Source organism: Colius striatus, chromosome 10 (genome assembly GCF_028858725.1).
Source record: "Colius striatus isolate bColStr4 chromosome 10, bColStr4.1.hap1, whole genome shotgun sequence".
Taxonomy (NCBI): domain Eukaryota; kingdom Metazoa; phylum Chordata; class Aves; order Coliiformes; family Coliidae; genus Colius; species Colius striatus.
The window spans coordinates 29,915,342-29,943,260 of record NC_084768.1 but is presented as its reverse complement, the minus strand read 5'-3'; the positions used below and the strand labels follow the sequence as shown (position 1 = coordinate 29,943,260).

At 40.5% G+C, this 27,919-nt stretch overlaps 1 protein-coding gene across 1 annotated transcript in view; it reads right to left on the bottom strand.

Annotated features, from left to right (window-relative positions):
* The window catches only part of TESK2 (testis associated actin remodelling kinase 2), an 80,566-nt gene extending 53,911 nt beyond the window's left edge, over positions 1–26,655 (bottom strand). Inside the window, exons 1-2 of the mRNA XM_062004012.1 lie at positions 26,463–26,655; positions 18,291–18,594 (exon numbers count right to left, since the gene is read on the bottom strand). Coding sequence (XP_061859996.1) covers positions 18,291–18,512 — 222 coding nt within the window. The 5' untranslated portion in view covers positions 18,513–18,594; positions 26,463–26,655. The remainder of the gene's footprint in view (positions 1–18,290; positions 18,595–26,462) is intronic.
* Between the last annotated feature and the right edge of the window lie 1,264 nt (positions 26,656–27,919).

Here is a 27,919-nt window from a genome sequence, read left to right as displayed (position 1 = left end):
ACCTGGCAGGTTTCTTGTGTCTACTGTGTGCTTTCATTAATTTTTAATTTTACACACCTTTTGCTTAGCCAGCCAACGTGAATGAACAAGCTAAGCTGGACAGATCACTGTCTATATACAGACTTTAAAAACATTTTTTAGTTACTTATTAGGTTTTATTAGCAGTAATGCTTTTGCCAAGGAATAAAACACTTTAAAAATGCTTTCATAGACTTAAAGGGAGATTTGTCTCAACAATGCAAATTTAAGAGAAAAGGACAATTTAGAAGCTTTGAATCTATATACAGTAGATATCAGCACATTTCCTCTGGGAGGAGAGTTTGGAATCTTGGGCTTTGTGGTGAAGTCATTTGGGGTTTGTAGGGAATGGGAAAGAATTGGAAGGAACTTAACTCCTGCAGGCAGAGAGATTCAATAGAGATATTCAATATCCTTCTTAATAGAACCTCCTCAGAAATTAGCTTTCTACTAACATAGAAGGGTCTGCCAACAAGGAATGAATAGAGGTAGGCGAGCAGGAACTCAAATGGAGTGTGGCCTTAAATAGCAATTGTTTTCTCATTAACTTCTGCTAGCTACCTCTTAATTCCCTGCACATATCTGTATTTCTCTCTGCTCCATGCCACCATTTCAAGTCCTTTTGCCTCAACTCTGAGATTAAAAAAACAGTAGAATCTAACATAGAACCTTCTTCCTTGTTCTTTGCCATTTCCCTGTTCTGCACACCTTCTTCAGCTAGTGGAACCTCAGAGAAGAGTGTGGGTAAGTTTTTGGGGCACTGTGTCCTGCACACTTCCTGGATTTTAACCAGAGGAAGTGGTTAACAACAGCTTCTCAAAGGTCTAGCTGTCCACAGTATTAATTCCACATCCAGAGAAAATGGAGCTGCTTTTGCAAAGACGAAATGTTTCATCTTCCATTTCAGAAGGATAACCTGCAAGCTTCTCAATCTTGAGAGCTTGAACAGGGTTCTGTGGTGAGGTTCAAGGGGTTTTCCATCCATTTTATACAATCATCTTGGAAATAACATAGACTTCTAGCATATATAGTATATCCTGCCTATGTAACTGCTCTCTAAACAGCTCCAAATACTGCACTATGCTTTGTTTCACTTAGACACTGTAAGGTTAACACCAGCAATTTCATTTCAATTTTCATATACTGTTCTGATGTTGGAGGACGTATTCCTGCCAAATCTGATAGAACAGCAAATTACCTAATCAAACTAAAGGAGAGGTGGGAATAAAAATCAAATACCAGTTCATATATTACAGAACACAATGCTAATCACTTGGAGTACACACAAGCCTAATTGTGTTCTCCCCTCTAAAGCACTGCTGGCAAACAGTTCCATGGCAAGAACAGACTGCCAACAGAAAACAGACAAGTCTCATCTTTAAGGTCTCAATCAAGCTCCGGATCATCTACCTAGAAGCTATTAGTTACACCACCCTCTGTGTCTACTTACCTGTCAGTCATACCCTAGATAAAATTTGGCTCTGTTTTGGTATCCCCTACCCAAAACCCTGCCAAACTGTTTAATTTTAATCCTTTGACTCCTTTCAGGACACCTCTGTGCAATGAAAGCATGGAAGTGATGTTTCAACCACCTGACCACTCCAGAAGGAAAATATTTCTAAATATTTTGGAAATATTGCTGATTCAATTTAATGTTTGTTTACAAGGCAGTTTTGCCCCAGGCATATGGCTGTATACCCAACAAAAACTCATGCAAGGCAAACCTTCCACTGATGCAACTTGCAGACTGCTGTAAAGCTTTTAAAGCTGTTGACAGTATTATTAATTAGGGTTCCTTACATATTAGAGCAAGTAACCTTTCAGCAATGTCTGGATGACCATGTCTCTGCTTAGAAATATTCTGACAATCCCACAGCTGCTTTCCCATGCTGCTTTGCATTTCTCAGCCTGCTTACCTATGCATCTCCATCTCTGAGGTCACAGTAACCAGATATGGCCTCCCTATTTTATTGCTGGCAGGCAGTTAAACTGCCTCTTTGCACTCTAATTCTTCTAGGATCAAAGTACTTTGTAAGTACTTTGGCCTGGGTATGACTAGCTGCATGGCCTGCCTGCTCACTGTGTCTCCAAACCATGTTCTGATCCTGGACCTTCCTGCTTCCTTTACAAGTTGGAAGCAGAGGAAGTTATGGATTCAGGTGTAGAAATAGTAATAAATTTGAAGAAAATCTCATAATAGTGACTGAGCAGGGCTCATAGTTAAAAGAACCAGTCACCACATAAACACTCTATTGAAGAGTATCCTGCAAAAATTGGTGGTTCTAATTTTCAGCTTGCCACTTAGATACAGAGTTCCTTATTAAAAAAAACACCTAAATTTCACTCCTACAATTATGTATTACATCACAGAGATGTGTCAGGGCTTCCTGAAAATCCAAACATTTCTATTACTTCCACTTTTTGCCTGAACTAAAGGGGAAGAACACTTATGCAATAGCTGAAGCCTAGCTTGACTTCATCTTTCACAAAGCCTTTTGATCTGTGTTAACTGTACCTTTCCAGGTGGCCTTGGAATAAGCATCTGAAGAACATTTCCCAGTATTGCTGTTCTAAAACTGCCTATACAGCTTTCAGCTTTGCTCCTAGCTTTTCACTGCATTTTCTATTTTCCAAATCATCGTTATATAGCTGGCAGTATTTTGTCACAATTTTTTCCAAACCTGCATTGCTTGCCAGTTTTTCCTTACCCTCCCCTCCTCTGGTAGCCACTCTCACTGTTGAATTGCATACACAGATCTTTGCTTACACAGCCTACTACATAAAATCATGTTGCCTCTCCAGCTCTACCACTCACACCAATTCTTTCTTCATTTGTTTACACACCTCAGTCTTCATCTGGCATCTCACCTTCACCTTTCCTGCCATGTCTCCAAAGTACTGCTTTAAAAAGCAAGCCCTCTAGTCCAAATACCTGTCCTTCCCCGAGTTTACTTCCTGTTTCTGAGCTCACTCTATTATCCACAAAAATGTTGCACATCTTAACTTTACCTATACTGGCTCATCAGCCTTACACTCACCAACCCAAACCTTTCCTCCACACTGAGCCAGCAGTCTTCATGTTAGTGAATTACAGCAAAGGTCAAATGCCTTTTTACTTATCTATGCCAACTTCTATCAAGCTCTTTTTTGTAACAGTCTATGTCTTCATTACAAGTATTTTCACTTGCAATGACAAGAGATGAACACGTTACCTTAGTTACCTCTTTAGGCTGTTTGCACTAGCTATGCTTATATATCCTAACTTCGACTGAGTCCACAAGAAAGTTAGTGAGACACATGAGAAGATAAAAACAATTATTAGAAAGAAAAGACTGCATTACAGAACTCTGTATTAAACAACAGGGAAAAAGACCTGAAGCAGACCAGTATTAAGTTCTGATGCAAGACCTCTCTCAAACAACCTTCTTCCTTGCTGTGACAGCAGAATAAGTCTTGACAAAAAGTTGGGGTCAGCTGCATTTTATCCAAGTCTCACAGTCAAACCACCAAGTCATCCCACTCATATGGACATATATTCATGCCTTGAGGATGACCATATTAAAAGGATGCCTAAACTCCATGTTTGATTGAAGAAAGCTCCCTTTAATTGAGAAGGCAAACCTGTTCTTCAGCTCTGATCACACTGCTTGTAAAACTGGAATTGCAAATGTTTTTCTAAGCACTAAAATGAAGCCACAGTCAGACACATATATTCATAGTAGTGATGCCTGTATCAAGCCACAAATTTCATGTCACTGGGAAAATTTGCAGTGACAAATAGAAGCTTAAAGAAATACAACATCCAGGTAATATTAAGCTACTACATTGATGCTAAAGGAGTCAGACTGGGTTGTGGATGTTTTCATAGTAGTATATAATGTCACTATACTCTGACTTCTTGCAGCAAGACAGAAGCCTGCCAAGTGTAACAAAATTTTGCCAAACAAAACTAGTCAGCATGTGTTAGAATAGCTGAAGCATGGGTTCTGAAGATGTACAGAAGCTAGGCAGAAGATGAAAGTCCAAGCCTTTTAAAGGCCTGACATTAATTGTGATTCCACCAATTTCTATTACTAAAAACAGTTGTGAGAAATTCAGAGAACCTTGGAGCCTTTACCACTTCCCCTTTAGTACAAAGGCTTGGTATTGGTCATCAAACAAAGTCCCAACTTCAATAACTTTAGTTAAACTTCTAGCATTGCCAATTCAGGAGAAGAGCAAGTTCACTTACTCCACCATATTCCACACCTACAGTCAAATGAATCCTCCAGTTCTGTTTCCACGCTAAAGTGAATTTACAATTAGCCAGACAGCAGTACCATTGATACTTCATAAATCCACTTGTGTGTGCCAAAAAACCCTCAATGTGTTTTGTATTTTGTTTTTCTTCATTGCCCACTGTAATGTAGAACCAGAGCCCAATGTACAGTACTCATTTATTTGAAACAAATATTTTATTAATAGGACTCTCCACATATCTCTACTGTTATGATTTGATTGAGATCAGGATAAAAGCAAAAAGAAAGTACAGTCTTATTTTGAGAGAAAGCACAAATTAATCTGAGGACTATTGCTCCAGTTTGAGATGAGATATAAACAGGCACAGCCTGGGTGGGGAAGCTGAGGGATTTTGTAGCCAGTTCAGTAGAATGTAGCCACATAAATTTTCCTTTTCAATCCAGAAGGAACAGGGACTCACCTCTTAAGTGGGTCTCTAGACAAGAAAATGCAGAATGAGTATTGATATACCCCAGCCTCAGTATACAGCTCAGCTATGTACTTCACACCCGAGTCTAACGTCACAGTCAGAAAAGAAAAAGGAATACTGAGTTTGAAGTATAGAATTGGGATCTTATTCTTCATTTCTACTGTTAGCTATCACCAGCTCATTGAACAGTCCTGGGCATACTGCATCACTTATTTTCATTACCTTTTTATCTAAGAAAATGGAGGTGATATTTGCAATGTACCTTCCAGGGAAACTGGAAGCGTGACATCTGCAAATGACCACTGTAACATCCAAAGATAACACATAATTAGATACTGTATCTGTGTCCCTATTCTCCTATGTAATTTTTAATATCTATGGTTAAAGATTTCCCATGTTACTATGCATTTACCCTGTATAAAAACTGACAGTATTTACATAACCTGCAGGTGCTTTTGAAGCAAAAAAGACTTCAGGCTGAGTTTTCCTGAAATATAATTGCACTTTCAGTCTTTTACAGTATATTAACTGTTTGGTACTGAACACACAGTCCCCTCACTGTAACAATGATGTCATCGTATCTATTCATCAAACACAGTTGTTGGATTTGTTTTCACCATCTGTATGGGAACCCAGACAGAAAGTTTTATTTTAGGCAGAAATAATTTCCTTAAATTTCCTTTATAAATCTTTCAAATAAATATTACCATGCCAGAGGTATGGAAGCCTACCTCACAGTTCAGAACAGAGCCTGCTTGCATATAACATTGGCTACTACAATCACAGTTACAGCACTAGGACTCAACCACAAATACAAAGACAGAAGGGAGTATGAAGGAGCTACATTTTGCTTACTTGAGGATACATCTAATAGCTTTCACACTACAGCCAAAACCAAAAATTCTAAGTAGTTTCTTGTTATTTAAGCTTTCATGGAACTCCTGTTCTTGAGAATTAAGTTCTCCTAGCAAAAAAAAGTAGTTCATTAAATATGTTGTGCAATTTCACGTGTGTCTAATCATTATTAATAAAAGCTAGGAAGCACAAGAACTGCATTTGCAGGACTTGATTGCAGGCAGCTCATGTGAAAGTTACAAACAGTAGTGACTCTGTTAGACACACTGTCAGCCATGGATTAGTTAACAAAGCAATGCTGCCCCAGTATTGATTGTTCCAGCGGATGTTTCATAGCTGTCCTCTCCTCAACCCCTAATCCAACAAGGCCACCAAAGCAGAGGCCCCATCTAGGCAGAGCAGTGCCTGCTGCTGCTGCCCTGCACCAAGGGCCATGCAGCCACCCTGCAGGGTTCTCAGGCTGTTGGTCAGCAGTTGCAGCCACTCTCAAGCACAGGGAGCTCACATGGACAGGAGAGAGGAGTCCCTTTAATTTGGATATGGCCTCAGCAGCTATTGGGGAAAAAGGATGTTTGGAGGACTTGCACACAGAATTCCCAACAACTGGAGCAGTAAAGTCTAACAGAAGCCATATCATATAGGTTTTGGAGTTCTTTATCGTTACTGATGGCTATGAAGGGGCCATGAGGAAGCATTCCTTATGGACTGTAAACAACACCTCTTTTTCACTTACTGCCATCAATAATAATTTGCACTCATTTTGAGATTTGGTATGAGCCAGTGACACATGCATGTGTATTACCAGCACACAAACCTCCAGACACAGGCAGTGAAATATACATATATATATATGTATAAAAATATATATAACTTCTCCCACCCAACCCAGTAAATAAGTTTTCAGAGGAGTGTCGCAATGATCTTAAGTGACACACTCTTGTTCTCTAGGCACAGTCCTGTTAATACTGGACATTTGCCAGCATGGTTATTTGAAGAACAGTAAATCAGCACCTGTCTCTCAGCACCAGCTATGAATGAGCTTACACAAACGTGCATGTTTGCCAGCTGGCAAAATGCAGAAAATCCCAGAGCTGCCAGCCCAGCACATCTCCATCCAGAACATAAAACTAAACAGATCATTGAACCGTGCTTGAGAAATTATTACAGAAAACAAGACAAAAAGCACACAAACAATTCTGTGCCAAGGGAATCTTGCCACCTGCTTTGTCTCTGGGAAACTGCACAATGATACTCAGATTGGCACAACTTTTCTGCCTGAAGAAAATCAAAGGCCCAAAGGACTCTGAACTACAGCAGTCACTGTACTAAACACAATATCCAACCAGGGGGTTATCTCTTGTTGCAAGGTCCCACTTGTTAAAGTATCAGAGGGCTTTTCTCACTGTTAACAGAATCTGTGAGCATTCTCTCCAGTTGAGAGGACAAGACAGACTTACAATGGACATTTGGCATAGCTGCTTAATAAGAGTTAGAAAAGGACAACTTTCAAACAAGTGGTAAGTACATTTCATGATGGACAACTTGCCATTCACTTATATTCTTTTCTTTGACTGGCTACTCTTTCAGTATGAAGTCTGTTTCAGTGATTTTTGTTACCACTTTTCATTAAAGAAGCAAATCCTTCACTTTCAGGGTACAGTAATTCTGACATATTTTCCAAAGACTTTTTTCTTCAGCAAAGAAGCTGGCTGACCAAAATCAGAGAAAGGGAAACATGGTGTAGGCAATGTTTTTCCCCCCATTTCAGTTTGCTTCACTCAGTGTATTTTTAGACTTTACTTGCAGTGATGCCAAGTAGGACTGTAGGAAAAAGCATTATAGAACTATGAATTTGAAAATGTTCTTGAAATTCTTCAGCACTATTACAAAAGGCAGAGTTTTCATTAGCTCTGCTACCTGGTAACAGCTTTTAAGTCACTCTCAGTGTTTCCTCATCTGATGTTATAAGGTGATTATAACATGCATATCATAAAACTTCTAACCAAAAAATAAGTAAATAAAAATCAGGACTTATATCAGGTAGTAAATGTGAACTAGTCCTCCATTCTACATTGCATTTCAAAGCATCTCAATACTGCTAAATTTAAGTCAGACAGATCATTCTGAATTTTAATCTCACACATGAGCAGGGATGAAGTGAGTATTTGACCCTGATTATGCAATCCATAAAGAATAATAATGCAGATTAGGTTTTTCATTCCTGCTTTAATGACCTGTTGGAGTAAGGCCTATTTATTTTCACTTCTCCCCACAACCCTACCAAAGCACTGGCTAATTAAGTGACAAGGACTAAGATGACAGCGACTTGGCACCTCAATAACAAAAAAACATCATTAGCAAGAGCAAGACAACTATCTGGTTTAGTGGTCACCATACAAATCACCTTAGCAGTTGGTAGAAGGGTCCCAAAACACTGACACTTTCCATATCGGTGTGATACAAATCAAACTTACAAGACTTCTACTTTGACTAAGAAAGCACCTGCATCCACAACACTTCTGCCCCATCTCCATTCCAGAATAGTGCTTCTTCCTACTCCTGACGAGTATCAGAGTAGAAAGAGACTGATTAGAACCACCTGTCTGGTGTAACTGAAGAGCCTGAAATGAAGTTTCAAAGTTATTCTAGCTTTCTTGGCCAGTTTATACAATAGAACAACTGTACTCTCCAGCAAGCAATTAATGGTGTCTTTTAACACCACACCTTCACATAAGATACCTTAAGCCTCAAATATCTCACTTCTGTCATCCTGAGAAAAGTGAGTTTCCTTTACATGCCAAAGCAGAAGATTTTCAGCTTAAAATCATGCCACTAAAATAAGAAATTAGACCAAAAGTCATGCGCATCCAAGAAGATTTACTGTATGTCTTTCTAACAGGTATCCCGTCACACAGGGAGGACAGTGGCAGTTGCAGTGATTCTGTGTCACTAAGAATAAAAGAAGAAATTTAGAAGAGGAACAACACAGCACACCTGGGTTAGGAAAGACACGCACTGCTCAAATGGATGCCGCTTCAGTCATAAGCTATATTCCCCATGCCTACAAGACCAAATACTGTATCTTTGTAACCAATATGTAAGATGACTACACTGTACACTGACTCATTGTCTACTCATTTTCCAACCTGCATGGACTTCTTCTGCCACTTATGTTAGAAGCAGAGCCTGAAGTATTTCACTTTCCCTGATGCAGCAACACCAAATCTCTAGGAGACAAAACTCAAACACTTCAATTAAAAAAATTAAAATCCAGTTGTCCAGACCATCAGATTCCAAAAATTGGTGGCCTTAAACTGTTAGTAGCTATAAGTTTCTCACCACACTGAGAAGCTTAATCAAAACCATTCTCAAAAACCAAGATGACTACAAATAGCATCAATGAACCAAAAGCAGAGAGAAGACAATTTCTGGTTGGTAAGGCTATTCTCACAGCCTTTTTTTGTTTAAAAATAAGCACATTTCTTATCACAGCTTGTAGCTACCGAGCCTCACTATGCCTTTTTTTTTCACTACATTGAAGAATACTTTCAAATAACTCTTCTCATTGTAAGATTATTTATGCACTGTAATGACATCATATTTATACACCGAAGACATTTAAGACTGAAGTCATTCATTGAATCGTTTTCTAGTTACTCAACTATTTTTTATAGTTAATTTTTCCCCATGTGTTGACACCAAGTGTTACAGTTCTCCAACTATAGAAAAATCAAGTATCCAATATAGAAGAAATATTACATACAACTAGACAGCTTCCTACAAATACTTCATATGGTAACTAAAATAAAATGCCTTTTAAGCCTATCAAATGGTCCCACAAATACCAAGGATACAGTGTGACTTCACCTGTAATGTTTTACAAAGCTTTTGAAGAACACCTATGTTTGTTTAGGCTGCTAATTCCAGAGGCAATCAAAAGAGGATTGCATTTCCTAGGGCAAACCTCACAATGTTCACATCAACACACTGAGAACTAGAGAACTTTGAAACTGAAGCAGTAAGAGCAAACTAAAAGCGTGAGATAGGTTTGAGGTTTCCTGTGAAATTTCACATTATCAGCTGATTTCTATTTCATTGCAGCCTTCAGAATATTTTTAACCTGAATACCAGAAATACTTCCTTATGAGTTACGCAGAAAGATATTTTTGTTCTACTTCAAATGTCTACATAGACAATGTGGGTGTTTTGTTCCTTAAGACAAAACAGTATTCATTCTAAATAAAAAAAGTATGGGGAAAGCACATATAGAGGATGGAAAGCAAATCTCTCAGATGCTTTCCCACTTCCTCAGTAGAATTTACCATCCCTCTGCCAAGAGCTTTTACCCTCCCAGCTCAACCAGATGAAGGGGCTGTTTCTGCACATCGTCTTCACAGGAAGTCTGAGTAGCCTAATCTACTACTAGAGATTTTTAAGTCCCATGTGGCTTATGATGCAAGCACTCCTCTCTTGCTCAGTAAAATTGATTATTTGGAGATACCTGGGAGTTAGCATCTTCCACTGCAGCAATGTCTACTGTCAGCTTTAAAAAACTGGCTAAAGAAATGTCCATGAAGAATAACAGATAAAGCTGCTTTTGCCCTGAGACAAAAAGGTTGAAGAGTTAAATGACATGAAGTCTTTTCCAAACCTGTATTTTTGACTCCTCAAATCTCTGAAGCAAAGAAAAACACAAAAAGATGCACATTGTGTTAGGAAGGCCTGAACAGTAATAAAATTGACAAAGCTTGACACAAGCAAAACTTGCAGAAAGCAATTGTGTTACTTGGTAAGAATTAGTTTCCAAGAAAAATAAAAGTACATTACTAACGACAAGAGGAAAACTCTTGTCCCTGCATCATAAGTCTGGGGACATGATACAAGTCCACACATGCCCCGTGTTAAACAAGCTATGGTTCTAGCAACACTAAATCCCATATACAACAGCTAGCATAAAGGAAAACTCCTACACATCTTCTTCTCTATAAAAGACACATAAGCATTCTGCCCAATTAAGTGATTCTATGGTGATATTAATGTCACCTTGAAGAACGTAATGTTGTCCTAAAGTCGCATGACAAAGCAATGGAACTGTTCCAAAGCAAAAGTTAGAGTTGTACAAAGAGCCAAATTCATCTCTTAGTTTGATATAACAAAGAAATGAGCTCTTTCCTGTTGTCTCTGTTTATGCCATGAATTTTGAAACAATAATCAAAATGCTATGTCAGGATTAAGATTTGTCACCATTTGGAATGCCCAGAGTCTCCTTGATCTATGCTGATATTTAACCCCTTCCTCCTTAAAAGAATTCAAGGGGAAGCTCTTGGTTGACAGTCCTAAAGACTGACGTCCCATTTGAGGCAAACTGGTGCACACTGAGGAAACAGTGAGAATATGCTTGTAGAGTCTTGGGGGTGTGTTGGGACCTTGTGCTGCAGGAGGGAGCTCCATACCAGTTCCATTGTTGGCCATCCTGCAAAGGCTGGCAATAATATCCAGGCTTGTACTTAGATTTAAAACACATTGACAGTTAAAATATTGCAATGGCTGCTTATCTGTCAAAACCCAAGCTAATGAACCAAGCATCAGCAACCTTGCCTTGAATTCAGATTCTCTTGCCCTTTCTTCTGCACCTTTTCCATGTCCTTTTTGCAGTCATCCTCTCCTTTCCATTTGAACTGACGTTCCCTTCTCTGCATGCTCATTTATAAAACTACTCAAGCATCTCTTTCCATACATTCCCAGACATTTTACTCTTGGAAGAAGGCCTCTGTTGACATGAGATATCACTACACAACGCAGGAAAACTGAACTCTGTCAGTAACAAGTTGCCAGCAGAGTCAATAAGCAAATAGACTGGACCAGCTTTAGAAACAACTCAAATGAGGATGTTCTACCAAAGGAGGTTTTAGGGTCTTTAGAGTCTTCTACACTGGAAGTTACAAGAGCCAGTTGAAAACAGCTGCCAAGAACAGATCACATGTACTTAAGTCTGGTGGAGCTAAGGATACCATAGTAGTTTTCACAACATTCCTTCCCAGCTTTACCTTAATTTTAAAATTAGGTGATAAGTTTTGTTAAGTTAATTGTATACACATTTTACAATAGCAATATACATACACAAACACACAGACTCCTGTAAGGCATCTGACTTCGTGCCACAACCCACTACCACTAGATTAAAGACTGGCTAAAGATTGGCTCGAGACACAGTTGTACGTGAGAAAGTAGCATAAGATAGGGAAGTCTTTTACTGAGCATCCAGGGGAACTCAACAAGGCCTCCTGTTACTCAAGTGTTCACTTCCAGCTCACTGATGAAAGTTGCCACTCAGAAAACTTTGAAACTTCTAAGCTTGTAGCATTACCTTGTTCACTTTATTTCACTAAGTAGTGAAGTTCACATCTCAGGTCCATTTGGGAAAAAGTGAACACACCTAAATGAAAAACTTCACTACAAATATGCACCAAAGGCTACAGGAGACCCACACCCATGAAACATAAGGTACTAACATGATGATAACAAGTGGTGTGTGCTATAAGAGAGTGACAAAGTAAAAAGATAGATTTACATGTCAATAAGAACAAAACTACAGCATTCAGAGCTACGATGTCCTCTTTAAGATACAGATGTTCAAAACACTTCAATCTATATTGCAATAAGGACTTAGTTCTCAGAGTGGGGATGGGGCAGGGACCGGAGAGAAATTGAGAGTCCTTAAAACACTAAAAAGGTCCAAGTCCAGCTTGATAGCACACATCAAGTTCTACAGAGAGCAAAGAAGATATACTAATAAGATGCTGTCCCAGACAAAACAATGCAAAGAACAAGTGCACAGACTAGCAGGTCCAGAGATGTCAAGTTAGGTACAAATTCACAACAGTGAGATCATACACTGAGGACTGGAATCCATGATACCATGTTTGAGGTCTTCAGTTCTGAATTTAATTCAAAAAAACAACACTGGGGGTGGTGAGGTGTATCTGTGTTGTATGCGGTATCAGTACATGCTGTAGATAAAATAGCAGTTACTGATAAAATATAATGACCTTTGATATACGAGGCAGTGTGTGTGTAGATGATCTAATAACTCCTCCAAGTCTTAACTGTTTGAGAAGTCCATGATGCCTTTGTTTTTAAAATAGACATTCATGCCAATCAAGACAGATATTTTTAGGAGGTTTTTGTCAACTGACCTGGCTACTCTCATAACTTTTGTGTCTGAAGTCCTAGGAATTAGTCTCTCATTTACCCTATTGTACATTTCTTACTCTGCACTGTTTATTCTAGTTAGCAAGTTCTGTCAAACCTAGGTCAGAGGCCATAAGAGGAAAGTGACATCAAGCATTTCTGCACTGGACTCCTCAAGGCCTGTAAAATTATAGACAAAGAGATGTTAAGCAGAATGGTAATCAAGTCATGTGGCACACACGAAACCAAAAAGAAAACAAAAACCTCAATGAGTCACATTCAGAAAGTCAGATCAGCATTATCTCTCAGATCTACCAGTCAGATGTTTCAGACATCATGCCCACCAGCACGACAATGTGCCTGAGACGTAATATCATAAAGGTACAAAACAGGAATGATAAAAGATAGTGTACATTACAGGTAACAGAATTACCAGTTCTATCTTAAGTACAAGTATTTGATTAAAAAAAGATATAGACATATATATATGTATTCTTCCCATTGCCCTTAAGCACAGTTCCACATCAGCCCTGTTCCTCCTTTCACATTAGACATCTAATTGCCGCTTATCTTTAAGGCACTTTGAAGACATTAAATACAAGAAACAGGATCCTAGCCTCAGGCATAAGGTATATATTTAGACAAGTGCACATTCCCTGAGCAATCAGCACTTTTTAAACTCAGAGCAGGTGAATTTGACCATACAAAATGAAGACTAACGACTAATGATGAATTGAGGACCATCATTCCCAGGTATTCAAAATAGGAGGCCTCACAGCATAAACACATACAGCATGAATGTTCTGAGGGTAATGACCTAGTTCCATTCACTATCCCTCTTTTTAAGTCAACCAAAAGTATATTGCTGCCTTCTTGTACTCAGATTTGGCCTTGCACCTGGAGAGTGCTAGTTTCACAGGCTATGCAGCCCATATGTCACAGAATAGCACTGACGTGTTTCCAGCGTTGCTTCCTCAAAGGTATCTCTGTCATATTGGCATTAAGACTCACCCTACCTTGTTTTTCATATGGCTTCAACTCATCCTACAAAATATCTTCATAAATAAGCCAGATAAATGTGGTCAAGAAGATACTACTATAAAGTAGCAATGTAAAACCATAATCAAAAGAGCTCATGGTTCACTAGGAAACTGGAAAGATTATCAAGCAGGACTCTGGACAAATCTGCCTAAAGTCAAATCAAGGACTGAAGGAGGGTCAAGCATTTCTGAGGCAAGATTAGAATTCAAAGTGACCTTGAAAAATGAAGAACTGTTTGAAGGCAGGGCAACACAAAAGAAAAAAAAAGTCAGCATTATTTAACCCAGTAGGGGTTGCTAGGTAAAATCACAAGTGCCAAAATGGGGAAACTGTGTAGCCAGAAGATCTCAGGTTCTAAGGGATCATAAACCGAGTGTGTAGTGCCTGGTGCTGTCAGTTTGTGTGCTGATAGGAAAGCCGACTTCTATCTTTTAACAAGTGCTTCATCACTTACCTTTTTTTTTTTTTTAAGGTATTGTGCACCTTTTTCACTGCCCACATGAATAAGCATACCCCTTAGGACGGTTAAGATGCAAACTCTTGACACCTTGCTTAGACTGTTTCCTAAGATGGATTTTTTTTCCTCCAATAACTAAGTTTGAATAGTAAACCTCTTGAGTCCTACAAGGTTAAAAGTACAGTTTAAGGTGCTCAAGACTGTGGCCTTGTAACTGGAGTTCTGCCTTCAAAGTTGATCTCTGTATGTCCTAAAGACAATCTCTGAGAGGCTGCACTAGCTTGAGCAGTTGTCAGAGCATGCTCCCTGACATACAGAAAGTATTTTTCTCTCTTATACATATGTCAGCTCTCTAGCTGTTGGGGAGGGGGGAGCTTTCAACAGCCAAGCCCATCATAACAGCAGCAGTGAGGTGTCTCCACACTACAGAACTAATCAGTGACCCAAACATCAATTGTTTTCCTCCTCTTGAATTACCTTCCAATAGTACTGGTAATTAGATGTTAGGCATCTTTAAAACAGAAGAATTGTCTTCAGTGAAACACTATTTTAGCATCCAGAACTACACAAGACAAAAGCATGAATTCTTCCCTGGATGTCAAAAGATTTCACCCTTTCTCAACAGTCAGAATCCTCCAATACCCCGTCAGCCACACCTGTCCAGCAACACAACCTTCCCAACACACAAACACACAGGAAACCAAACTTGCAGAATTCTATGTTGGATTGGTGATCCCTGCTTTCATGCCTACATAAATAAACAAACAGAAAAATATCCATATTTAACATTCAACCAAACTGTAACAATATTTCCAGTGTGTCTCAAAAATTGAGCTACAGAATGTAGTCAACAAGAATGTCTGAAGGAATTTTACAGCAATCTGAATGTACTGGCTTTGAACCTGAAGGTGTATGTGAACAGCAAAAAAATCCTGGATTTCAGTCTGACTACTGTTCCAACACACACATTTTATACTGACTAGTACCTATTTCCTAACATGGTATTTAGTTTCAGTACGATACTTATTTCTCCCATGATTACTTCCAGCTCCATCAGCTCTTACTGGTCTTCCCAGTAAGGAAATTAAAGGTTTGAGATAATCGTTGGCCATTGTTTATTTACATAAATAGTCTTTGCCTCACTCAATCTTAAAAGCAAACCTCCATGTGATGCACTTGCTGTTGAAAATCAGAACAGGCACTAGGCAGGCAGCTGCTCCAAACTGGATTGCTAATAGTTTGAAGACGTGCAGCCTCGAGTCCCATTGCCAAGTTAAGAGAAGGCAACTTCTATCCACTGTGACAGATTATATTTTAAAAAGGAGTTTTCACAGACAAGGATGGAGGGGGAAAAAAAAAAAGTCAGTGAAAACAACTGTCAGTTACATCACAAAACAGAAATCCCAAACCCTCAAAGCACCCAACTATTCTTTGCCAAATCACCCGACTGAACCCAAAGTATGACAATCACAAAACAACAGATGAATACATAATTAAAAAACCTCTGGTGATATGAGGTTTTGGAGACATCTTTGCTAATTTCATTGCTCTTGTAAAGTTGCTTACACAGTAAGTCTAGAATTTTTCTCAAGTTCAATCGTTTAGCTGTGAGCCTGTAGATCTGCCTGAACTTTAACTGTGTCAAACCATAAGGCTCTCCTTCCTGGAAGCATATCAAGGTTCTTGGATGAAACCTGATCATCAGAAGAGTAGGATTAATGACAGCGGTGGTCAGGCTGATAAACCAGCAGAACAGAAACTTGCTTAAATTAGCGTGGAACTGCATCTAAGATAAAGTCGTAATGCATTCTCTTTCCTTTGTGCCAAAACTGAAGTGACACCTTGTTTAAAACTGATGTGAAAGAAAAGGCTTTATCCCTCATTGTGACCCTGCAGGAGGTCTGTGGATGTTTCTGGAAAAACAGACACTAGATACTGACACTACTACCATCAGTCTCTTAGAGTAATGCCACTGAATGCAGAGTGACACCATGCAATGTTTAGTTTAGTTTACTGAGAGGAGGAATGGCAGGGGAAGGTCTTTGAAGGGTGAGCAGACTTAATTATGCACAGGAAGGTAAATTAGGTATCCCTGTAAAAGTACTCAAACAGCTGTTTACTTCTGTATGTTGCTCTTAAAATAAAATCCTCCTAATAAATCAATTACTAGGAACGCTGAAAACTTTACTTTTAGCTACTTTTCCCCCCACCAACATCTACTACTTTTGTTTCCCAGCAATCAATAACACCATACCTTTCTGCTGGATATGCAAGCACATTGCTTGAGGGAGCCTCTCCACCGTATTCCTCATCACTGCACCACAGAATTTTACAGCTATCTGACCTAGAAAGTCTGTTCACAAAGTATGTAACTATTCAACTAAAAAGTTTTTTGAAGTCCCAACATAAATATGATTGTCACTACCACTGTAGGAGAAATTCATAGCCCAAGCACTGGAACATACAAGTATTAAGAGACAGCTAAATGCTGCATTTAGAGGTTGTGTCCTTTCCTGTTCTATAATCAGCAACATGGAGTGGTTTTGTCTTACCTTCATCTCAAACATGAATTCTGAAATTCTCACAAAGAAACTGAGGTCTGTTTTTTCCCCAGTTACTTACATATGACCCAACTCTATTGATACTCATACATTTCACAGCAGTTTTGCCATAAAAGCTGTAAAGATGAGTTTCAGTAGCACGCAGAACTTAAAAAATCAGTTAATTTCATATTAACAAGTGTCTGGATACAAAGACAGTTGCTACAAAATGCATTACAGAAAAGTTTTCCAAACAGGAAAATAAGAACAACAAACAAAACCCTCCCTTGTTTGCAAACAGTATACACACTTTATCAAGAGCTGGCCTGTACCAAGTTTCCTACATACCCCAAATAAAATTATTTGAAAGAACTAAAAACTTCTGTTAGTGGAAAATAAACTTCATATATCTAGCTAAACAGAAAAACTTCTTTACACAAGAGAAAGTAGATATAAAGGGATATAGATGGAGATTTTAATGCCTTTGGGTACTGAAGCAACATAAAAGTAATTTTCTAATTTATAGCAATAAAGCTAAGAGAGTTTTTTTAAATTTAACTTGTTAAAGAAAAGATCCCAGGAAGTGTCATGGAATAAACATAATATACTGTGAGATAACGTTTTCTGACATTTCACTACAATGGAAATAACTTGAAGTGTGACTTCATTGAAAAATCAGCAACTAGACAAGGAAACAACATTATTTTTGCAATGCCTGAAAGCCTGGAAGTCAACTCAATGTCCTATTCCTCTGTGATAAACCTTACCAAAACAGTATGAACAGCAGAAGTATCAGCCCTATAAAACTCGGGTTGACTCTATGGTTCCACAAACTGCTCTACAAAGATCATGCCCACTTTCCAGATTCAGAGCAGCAAGTAACTGACAACATCAGGTTTTCTTATTCATACTCTTTACTTCAAATCAATCTCTGCTTATTTGAGTTAGAGGCAAAACAAGCAGCAAAGAGAGAAGAGTAGCTAATTGTGTCTTAACTTTAGTTTCAAAGTTTGTGGTTTCAAATTCAGGAATCAAGTGTAGATCTCAACACGTGCATCTAGTGTTGGGAGGCAAAGACTACCGAAAGAATGAGTACAATCCCACAAAACTATTGTTATAGGGACATTCACACTCACATATGAATCAATAGCCATTGGTGTTTAACGCACTACATGGATGCAAAAATACATGGCAGAGACCAAAAGATAGGCCAATTATTTTATATTTTTTCCCCAGCTTTTACTGTTTGTCCCAAACAGCCTCTGACAACTCCTCAAATAAATTACAAGTGATACAAAACAGCTGGAAGAGTGAGAGAGAAAATATTTGAGACCCATAAATTCTTCATCGCCCACTCATCCTGAATAAAGTCAGCAAACAGTTGACTTCAGTGAAAAGTACTTCTGCCGATACTTAGGTGCATTCTCAGCACCAAACATGAAGCAATCGTCATGAAGAGAGGAAAGAAATAAACACACACCTTGAACACCTCAGAGAAGAAACCAGAGCCAATTTTCTCACAAGTGAAGTCATCAAGACGAGTGAGTCTGGAAAAGGCACTTATCAGGGCTCTGTATGAAGAGGTACAAACTCTTCCTATTTGGGATACAGTCCCCTCTCCTCCAGCGCCACCATCGAAGTCTTCAGCGCGCTCCAAGCGTGGTGGAAATCCTGCTATTGAATTCCGTTTACTTCGGTCCATTTTGAAAACAAGCTTTTACTTTGCTAAGGGAGAACTTCTCACATCTTAGGTACTGTGCTGTCTTCTCTAGTCTTGCTGGATCCTAAAACACAGGAAATTGAGAATGCCATTATTACAAACATATTAGAGAAGTTTGATAGGACTCCAACACAGCTTACACCACTTTAAAGGGAAAAATAGCAGAAGATATCCAAGTAGGGGCACAAAAACCCAAAGGGAAAAAAACTACCACCACCAACCACACAGCATCATCAGTAAAAACAGAAAATCTAATGATTTTTTTCCTTTAGATTTATGGAACTCTGCTATGCTCTGGTTATTGTGAGACGAATAGGTTTAGAACTCAAAATTCAACTGGTAACAAACAACTTTGATTCCCTCCCCTCCACCTCTTTCTTTTTTATTGAAGTTCTGGTAGCTAAGCAATGAAGCAAAAGGTACATTGCATTCTACTTCAGTAGCAGTTGGTGACCAATCCACTGCTATTGCAAGCAATCATTTCACACTAAGGACTGAACAAAGGATCCCTAACTATAATAACAGATCAACTTTCAGTTGACATCAAGAATATTATTGCTTGTCAATAACAGCTGCTGGAACACCAAAACCTTTGTTTTTAAAGCTTCCACCTGTGAGTGTTCCAAGACTAATTCCTTAACCACAAATTCTTACCCACTAAAGAGCTAGCCCCCAAATTTACAAACACATCAACAATCCTGTTACAAACCCAAAGTATTTTTATAAGAAACTGCCAGAACAATTCTCCCCACAAACATACTTTTTAAATTTATAGTAATCTTAGTTCAACTGAAAACACAGGAAACAAGCTACACTTGCCAAGTCCAAGGGGGAAAAAAAGCCAAAACAACACCAAGGGAAAAACCCCACAGTAAGGGAATCTATTTTTTTTTTCTTTTTAAGAGGATGATGAAGTAATCAGGATGACTCTGGAGCCCATCAAATTCAGCTTGGACTGGCAGACTTGACAGGTGGCCTACTTTTTTTTTACTCCCTCTTTAAACCTTAGACTCAGGAGGTTATTCATCTTTTCCACACTTAACTGCTCATTTACAGCCATTTGGTGTGCCCTTATAAAACCTGAGCAAAGTGGGCAGTCACAGAGAGGATGGATTTGTTTCTCTCTCTTTTTTTTTGACTAGAGTGGAAGGAAACAATAGTTTTTTTAATATATGATTAAAAAAAACAGGTGGGCGAAGTAATCACAAAGCAGGGAGAAGTCCAGGCAATTACACTTCTATTTGCACAGATGTACAGAACCTGAACAATATACTAAATGTGAAGAGCATCACCAAAACAGAGGCACACCAGCTGTCCTCTGAATATATAGCAGTGCTGCTGTACCCGTGTTTTGTATGCAGTGTATCTTTCAGAGACGCCCTGTGCCAACCCATCAGAGGAACACACAGTCTTTCTCTGCCTTCAGAAGAGCTGTTGAACTGCATCAAATTCATCTCAGACAGCCCTCTCTAAAAAATCAAAATGATTTTTTTTAAAAAAAATAATCACTCCATATTTTTGGAGGGTGTTTATTTCAAACACCTCAACACTTACCTCTCTAAACAGGAATTGGTGAGTGTAAGAGAGCTTTACCAAGGCCTGATTAAGAAAATTTAAGCTCTGGCAAAGTCCCACATTGTGGTATTCCTACAGAACTGTATATGCAGACTCACACATGCAGGAGCTTACTGCACTTTTCAGATGAGAATAATACATGGTCTAATGTTATGGTGTGGCTGATTGCCACACAGAAGATAAGGATCCAATTTCTGATCTCATATTCTTGCTCCATGAGCTCGAGGGTCTGGAAATGGTACAGAAGCACCATGGGAAGACAAAGCCTCCTCAGCTGAGAAAAATAACCCAGAGAACCTCTCCAGCTATAGTGAAGATGCCCAGGAATTTCCAAGGCACACTTAAATAATTCCTTTTGATCTGAGAGGAACAAACTATCATTTAGTTACTTTTCAAGGAGATAAAGAAAGAACTGTCTATGGAAGGAGGACAGACAAGACACCATGGAGTTAACAATTTGCTTTCTGGAACAGAAGATGCAAGTATCTTTGGAGACTGACTAGAAAACCTGCTGTAACTGAAGAAACTATCTTTTAGAACTTAATTGCAGAGTAGTACCTATATGCACTAAACACGTTCCAAGGCAAGAAGCAAGCATTTGCCCAAGAAATGCCCAGTCTGATAATCCAGTATCACAGTTACGTCATATGAAGCAGACCTTGGAGCTCACAGACAGCCCTGCTAAATCTAGTGCAACACCACATCCCCACTGCAGCCCAGCAAACTAAAGCAACTTGTAAATCAGGAAATTGAGTTTAAGTTCTCAAGCAAAGCAAGATAACGCATAGGAATAAAATAAGGATGACTGTTGTGTTACTAAAGGAAGATACCAAGTTAGGTAAGCAGTCTTAAACAGAAGGAAAAGCCTAACTCTGTCTTCAGTATCCAGATACCATTAACAGAAGATCAGCTCTCAAGATAGTCTCTCAACCTAGTTAAAAAAAGACAAAAATCTCCCTCATACATACACCTCCCTTTGATTGAAATCACATGGTGAACTTTGCAAAACTGTATACAAATCCACAATGAAAGATGAGATTCAAAGTACTTCACACAACATAAACCCCAAAAGGTTTTGCCATCTGGATTCCTAAGTAACCTATTCTTTCATTTTTGCCTGTTAGAGTTTGCCTTCTTTCCAAACAGCTATACAAAATCTTCAAAAATTATTAGGATAGAGCTCCATTTGTCTAGTATTCTGCCTAGGACTGCATACACAGAATTAGAGAAAAATTTCAAGTGGGCACAATTCCAAGTGGGCCTCCTGTCATTTTGGCCAATTATACTAATGATCACATTTGCAATGATCCAAGGTTTAATTGACTGTCAAGACAGTCTGAGGTACTTTAATTTACTACCTTGTACGGTTAATTAAAGTGCACTGAACAGAATCCAAGACTATCCTCCAAATCCTGCAACCAGCTAAAAGGTTGCTGGGTATCTTTTTTCATACAAAAGTTCAGCTTAAAAACTCCTAAGATGTGCTCAACAGCCAGTTTAAACAATGCAGTAAACACTCTAAAAAAAATTATTTCCCAATAACTTCTCAGGTTTTTTTTCTGATATCCTTACACAACAAAAAATATACCTCGCTCTGCCAAGGCAAAAGTAAATTACAATAACACACCTGCATTAGATTATACCTGCTCTACTCATCCATTTGTTATATTAAGGAAAGCAAAATTTCAGGATGTTTCATGCCCTATCATGTTTTAATTTCTTGGTTAAAAAAAAAATCCCAATTCTTAAAGAAAAAGAAAGTTAATTTTATGTTCAGATCAGTTTCTCCACTGCATGAATAAATTCATTTTTTAATTACAGAAATTACTCTAAATGCAAATAGTATCAGCATTTATTTGTTAATTAGATGTTTGGCTTCTGAAACCAATGCCTAAGCCTGTAAATATTTAAAGATAGAAACCCCCCAATATCACATTAAAATATACCCCACATATCAATGTAAAACTAACAGGTGACATATTAGCCAGTACTTAACACTTTATACCTCATAGACATAAAAACGGGTAAAGGCTTCTCAACTTCAGCCATCCCTTTAATGCTTCAGGGTATAAAACAAGATGATTTGAAAAACCATTTCAGTGTGTTACCCAGCCATTTTCCATCCCCAGGATCTTTATAAATACGTGCATATTTGCACTCATATGTCAAATTCTCAATTTCCTAAAAGATGGTCTTAACAACAACCACCACCATTTTTAGACACAGAAAACTGTCACTAGGCATTCGGCCTGGAAAGCAATAAATCTGGTGGATGTGTGTTATTAATATGAAAAGGTTTTCTGAAGAACAAGATGCCAAAGGTTTGACATAAGTCATTTGCCAAGAGTTAACTATCAAAGCTACATCAGGCTATGAGTTTAAAACTTCAGCACTACAAAAACATGAAGGAATTATGCTGGCAAATGTCACTCAAAGTAATCACTTGGGGAAGAAAACAATAAAACCACTGTAGTAATGTGCAAGTTTCAGAAAAGCTTCAAAGGAATATAAAGGACAAAAATCTTCCAAAGACTGAATTGACTTCAAGTTCCATAGCTTGGAGAGGGGGGAAAAAAAAAAAAAAAAAAAGAAAAACGTGAAAAAAAAAGTTTGGGAATGAAGCACAAGAAACCAAACCAAACAGGTAAAGAGAACCAGACATTCCACGACTTTCTTCTCATCCACTTTCCTAACAGGAAAGTTCCTCAGTTTGTCCACAACTTAACTTCTTGTCTTTCACAGAAAAATAGTATCAAATATTTACAGACAAGGTGGCTAACAAGTACCAGAGCTTGCACTATTTTTGGCCCAACTCATCCTGAAGCTAAAGTCTTTTTGACTGCTTTTACAGGGTAAGTCTTAAGGTCTAGTTTATAGTCTTAGTCACGACACTGCACTGGAAGGTGAAAATCTCGACATTTTCTATTTTCATTTAGGTAACATTTTGCTTTAATTTCCTCTCCGCTGCAGGGGATAATTCCTAGCTCTACCCAGTATTCTCATAGCATAAGCTTCCCACAAGCAGAGCTGACATTCCTTAGCAGAGGCCTGCATTAGCCCTACAACACCACTCCAGAAACTGGAAGTCTGCTGAACTGCATCGTGGTTTTAGAATGCAAACAAACCTCCACAAGAGGCTAAGCTGAAACAAACAGTTCATTTATTTTGTGACTGTAGCCAAGTTTTAAATCAGTAAGAGAGACTAGCCATTAACTTACTGCAGAGATCAGGATTCAGGGCCAAGGTTGGAGGTTTAAAAATATTTGCATCAAGCACAGGCACATATTTAGAAGGCAAATATAAATGTGGGGGTGGGGTGTATTAAAAACTCAAACAAACAGAATGCCACTTGACTCTTACGCATGCAGCATAACTGCCAGTAGTTTCTAGGGTCTAATTATAAGACAAAACTAAACCTTTACAGAAGGATCTTGCAAAAAAATCCATTCCTCTCTTAGCCTAGTTTTAGTCACTCCAGTCCACACAGCAGACAGACTCAAGCTTAGTTACAGAGCATCTTTAGAGTTAAATACTCATTCAAGTAGATCATCTACAACACACAGCTGATGTTTCAAATGGGTAATTTTAATATACTATGTTTGCCTAACAAAACAGCTCAGTAAAGATACTGAGAAGCCTTTCATGCCTTCCAGGTGTCAGCAAGCTGACATTTGCTTAGGTCTTGAGAAAAACAATTGGAATCAAAGCCTTCCAATGCCAACAGGTACTGTGACGTCTCAATAATCAAGGAATTTCCCCCTCAGCCTCTCCAACAGGTTTATGACTGAGAATTGACAGCTCTATTAGCACAGGGAGTGGGGGTGTTTGTAGGATTCAGACAGCAACTTTTCTGTTGTTTCAATGCAGTCAGTGAGACAATTCAACACAGTAAAGGCAAGAAGAGAGAACAAGAATCCTAGAGAGAGGCGAAGATAAAGTAAGCAGCCTGAATTTCATAGCTGTCTGATCTCTCTTGGACACAATCATACATGCATACACCATCACTCAAGCTAGTCAATATTTGTATTTTCCAGCTAAAAGTATCATCTCCACAAATATTTAACACATGCAGTAATCCACTTTTAAAATACAGCTGAAACACCAATCCGTGTGACTGGTTTCATGTTACAGTGAAACACCCAGTCCCATGTTCAATTCAGGTACCAGCAGCACAAACGGAACAAGAACATCATCCTGACTCATTTATGAATTTCTGGAGTGAGAACAGAGCTTCCCCAGTTTGTTCTCGTTAAGATATTGCAGATATTGATATATAGATCTGAAGTGCCCTGAGCACCAAGGGGAAAACACACAATTCAGAGTGTAGGAGCTACAGACCCGGAGAGTAAAAAGTCAGCCTTCAAAAGCTGGACTAACTCTGCTCCTGGTTGCAAAAACTATCACAGCTCTCCAGTGCAACCATTGGGATGATCATATAAAAGAAAAAAAGAGGCTTAGCCACTACCAGAAATGTGTTCAAGTTAAGAAAAAGTGACAGGTCCATATGAAGAGAAGCTTACTACCTAAGTCAGAAAGAGGACTGAGCATCAGACAACAGATGGAGCCAGTGTGATACAGTTAACAATTATCAGATGTACTTACTGATAAATACACGACTTCAAATGAACACATTAGGGAGCTAATAAGTAGGAAAAAGGGTTTTAAAAACCCAAACATTGACCTTTTCTAATCTTGCCTAGAAAAGCATTTATTTTCTGTGCCAGGATGCAAGCTGTCATGCTGCAAGAATACAATAAAAAGCTTTGCCATTGTGCAAATGCATGGTTCTCAGCTACGGGAAGAATACAGAAAGGGAACCCATGATGCAAGTGAACCACAAGCTTCATTCTTTCCTGCAGCAGACACAGAAGCAGCAGTGCCCTCCTTTAACCCTGCAACTCTTTCACGAATTTGTGAAATCATTTGCATAAATAATTACAACGGCAAAAGGGAATGTGTAGAAGTGGAGAGTATACCTAGGTTTCAGGAGGCCTGTACCAACAGAACACCTCATTCAGCTCAACCTCCTCCTTCCACAGTCACAAAAATACTAAGCACTGAAGCAAGGATTGCTCTGTCCCTACCTCCCACTCTGTTCCCACTGCTAGTGGCTCATCCTAATGAAACAGCACGAAACAAAGGCCAAACAAAAACCACAGAGGAGCACACACTTGCCACCAGGTACAGGAAACCCACCTCTCTTGCCTTCAGCTCATGCTCCTCACGTTTTGCATGCAAGTTTTACATGAAGACAAACCAAAAGGGACAACGGAATTACTCAGCCGTGTCTACAGCTGTTTGATATACTTCTGCAAGAGTCAGAAAATGACATTTTTATTGGCCTATGAGGATATCATATGCAATGATAATTTCCAGAGATGATGACTAAATGGAAAGGTTTATTGCAAGTCTGCTGGGCATATCAGAGTTTCTCATTTAAAAAAAAAAAAATCTTATCTTAGGTTGTAAATTCCACTGCCTAATTAAGTCCATAGAACTGTAAGTCTGTTGATTCTGCAGACAATAAAATATGCTAGAACTCTGATCTCTAATTAAAACAATGGTTGAAGCACAAAGGCTTCTCATAAACTTGCCTCAATCCTACCTGTAAGTCTTTTCTAGGGAAACGAACAGAAAGGTATGAACTTCAATAAAATTCAGCTCAGTACTATCGAAATTTTAGCTGTCAACTATCAAGGTACCATCTAGAAGAATACCCAGGTGGAAAGTCCCCCCTACTTAAAGCAAATACACTTCCCACCCTCAAAGGAATGCAACATTAAGAGTGATCGTCTGTACTTATACAGCACCTTTCATCTGAAGACCATAAAGCAAACATAAGTGCGCATACTCCTGAACAGTCAAGCCCATCATTAAAACATGATTCATGTATTCTTACAGGGTAGCACTTAAAGCAGCAAAACCCGAGCCAAGTTTTCGCTCCTCTTGGCAAAGTGACCGTTTTCAACGCAGCCCCTCACGAGCCTGGGCAAAGATCCTGGCCGCGCTCAGCCAGACCCTTGCCCCCGGATCAGGGCACGTCTTTCCCCGCAGAGTTCAGCCGTCCCCCGCTGCACCAGCTCCGCCTCATATCTCACCCCCAGGACGAACGCTGCCCCTCCACGCACCTGCCCGCCGAAACGCATCCTCATCTGACGGCACGGCGGGCGCGGGGGGACACCGCGTTACCCTCCGCCAGCAGCGAGCGTGCCCGCCCCCGCCGCGGCTCCTCTCCTCCCTCACTGCCTTTTGGGGGTGCCCCCGCCCAGACATTCCCCTCGCCAGCTGCCCCCGGAGAACAGCCTAGCCTAGCCTAGCCTAGCCTCCCGTCCCGTCCCCGCGCGCGCCGGCCGTTACCTGAGCGGCAGCGCCAGCAGGGCCTGAGGGCGGCGCGGGCTCTCATGGCCGCATATCCCACTCGCGGCCAACCCTCAGCAAGCCGGGGAGGGTCTGCCCCGCCGCTGCCGCAAGCGAGGGGGCCCCATGTGAGGCGTGAGCCCAGCTGTGCCACCCGTGGCCGTGATCGCTGCGGCTCCTCCTCCCCCGGCCGCGGCCCCCGCCTCCGCCTCCTCACGCGTCCGCCCCTGCCGCCGTCGAGCCGCCCACAGCGCGGGGGCGGCACCCGAGCAGCAGCCGCCCTGCCCTGACAGCCAATCGGCGCCGGGCGACGCCGGATGGACAGGGGCGCTCGGCCAATGGGGCAAGGGAAACGGGGCGGAAGGACGGGCAAACAGTCCATGTGAGTGCCCCTTCCTAATTGGACAGAAGCCACTTAAGGGGCAAGCAGCTTGACCAACCATGAGAGGGAAAACAACTCCCGGGAGCAGAGCGGGAGCCAATGGCAGGAAAGCGATGGAGGCGTTGCTAGGGGCGCCTCCGGGGGCGGGCTATAACTACGAGAGTTAGCCAATAGGCGCGCGATGCGCGCGGTGACGGGCGGGCGGAGGAACCAATCGCCTCGTGTTTATAGGCAGCGGTGGGCGGGGAGCTGTCAGCGGGACGGGTCCCGGCGGCCCGCGCGCGGCTGCCATGGCGACGGCGGCCGAGGAGCCGCGGCGGGCTCGGGCCGGGGGCCGGGGCAGCCGCCGCCGCCTGTCCGTGCGCACCTCGGGCCTGCGCCGGGGCGTGCTGCAAGCGCCGCTGGGTTTCGGCCCTAGAAGCTGTGCAACGCTCAGCTGGGGCTTGAGAGGGCCCGTAACCGGGGTCCGCGGCGGCGTCCCTGCCGTCGCTGCCTCTAGTCACCCGTCACCCGCTGCCTTTTGCCCAGGGTTCACCCCTTGCTCGGGGCTTTTCCTCCTTCCAAGTCTGGCAACTCGAGCGTTTTACTCCAGGCCTTCCCTTTCGCTCCAGCCGTGGTGCCGGCCGCAACGGGAGCTGGCTGCACCGAGTCCCGCTCAGCCCCTCAGGCCGCTGCTTAGTGCGCCTCGAATATCCCCAGGCTTTGGCTGCCAGGCTGTAAAGAGTCCATCATTTTCACACACGGGCTGTCATTTCGCAAATGATAACTTCTCCACGTGTAGGCAGCCTGTAACAGCTATAGGAAAGATACTTTTCTTCCTCCTAGGACACGCTGCCAAGCTTCCAAGTATCCATTCCAAAGCACGGCAGGACAGGAACGTCTCATTAAACGCTTGTGAGAGCGGTTGGGTTTTGTTTCACCTTGGCACAGGACTGATTTTTTCCCCTCTGACCTCATCTTTGGCAAAGGCTGAGCTATTTTTACTGAAACTCTTCAAAAAATGAAGTTCACTTGCTGTAGAGTCTTGGACAGAATAACCAAATCCCAGTTAAAACCAGCAGAGTTGTAACTAAAA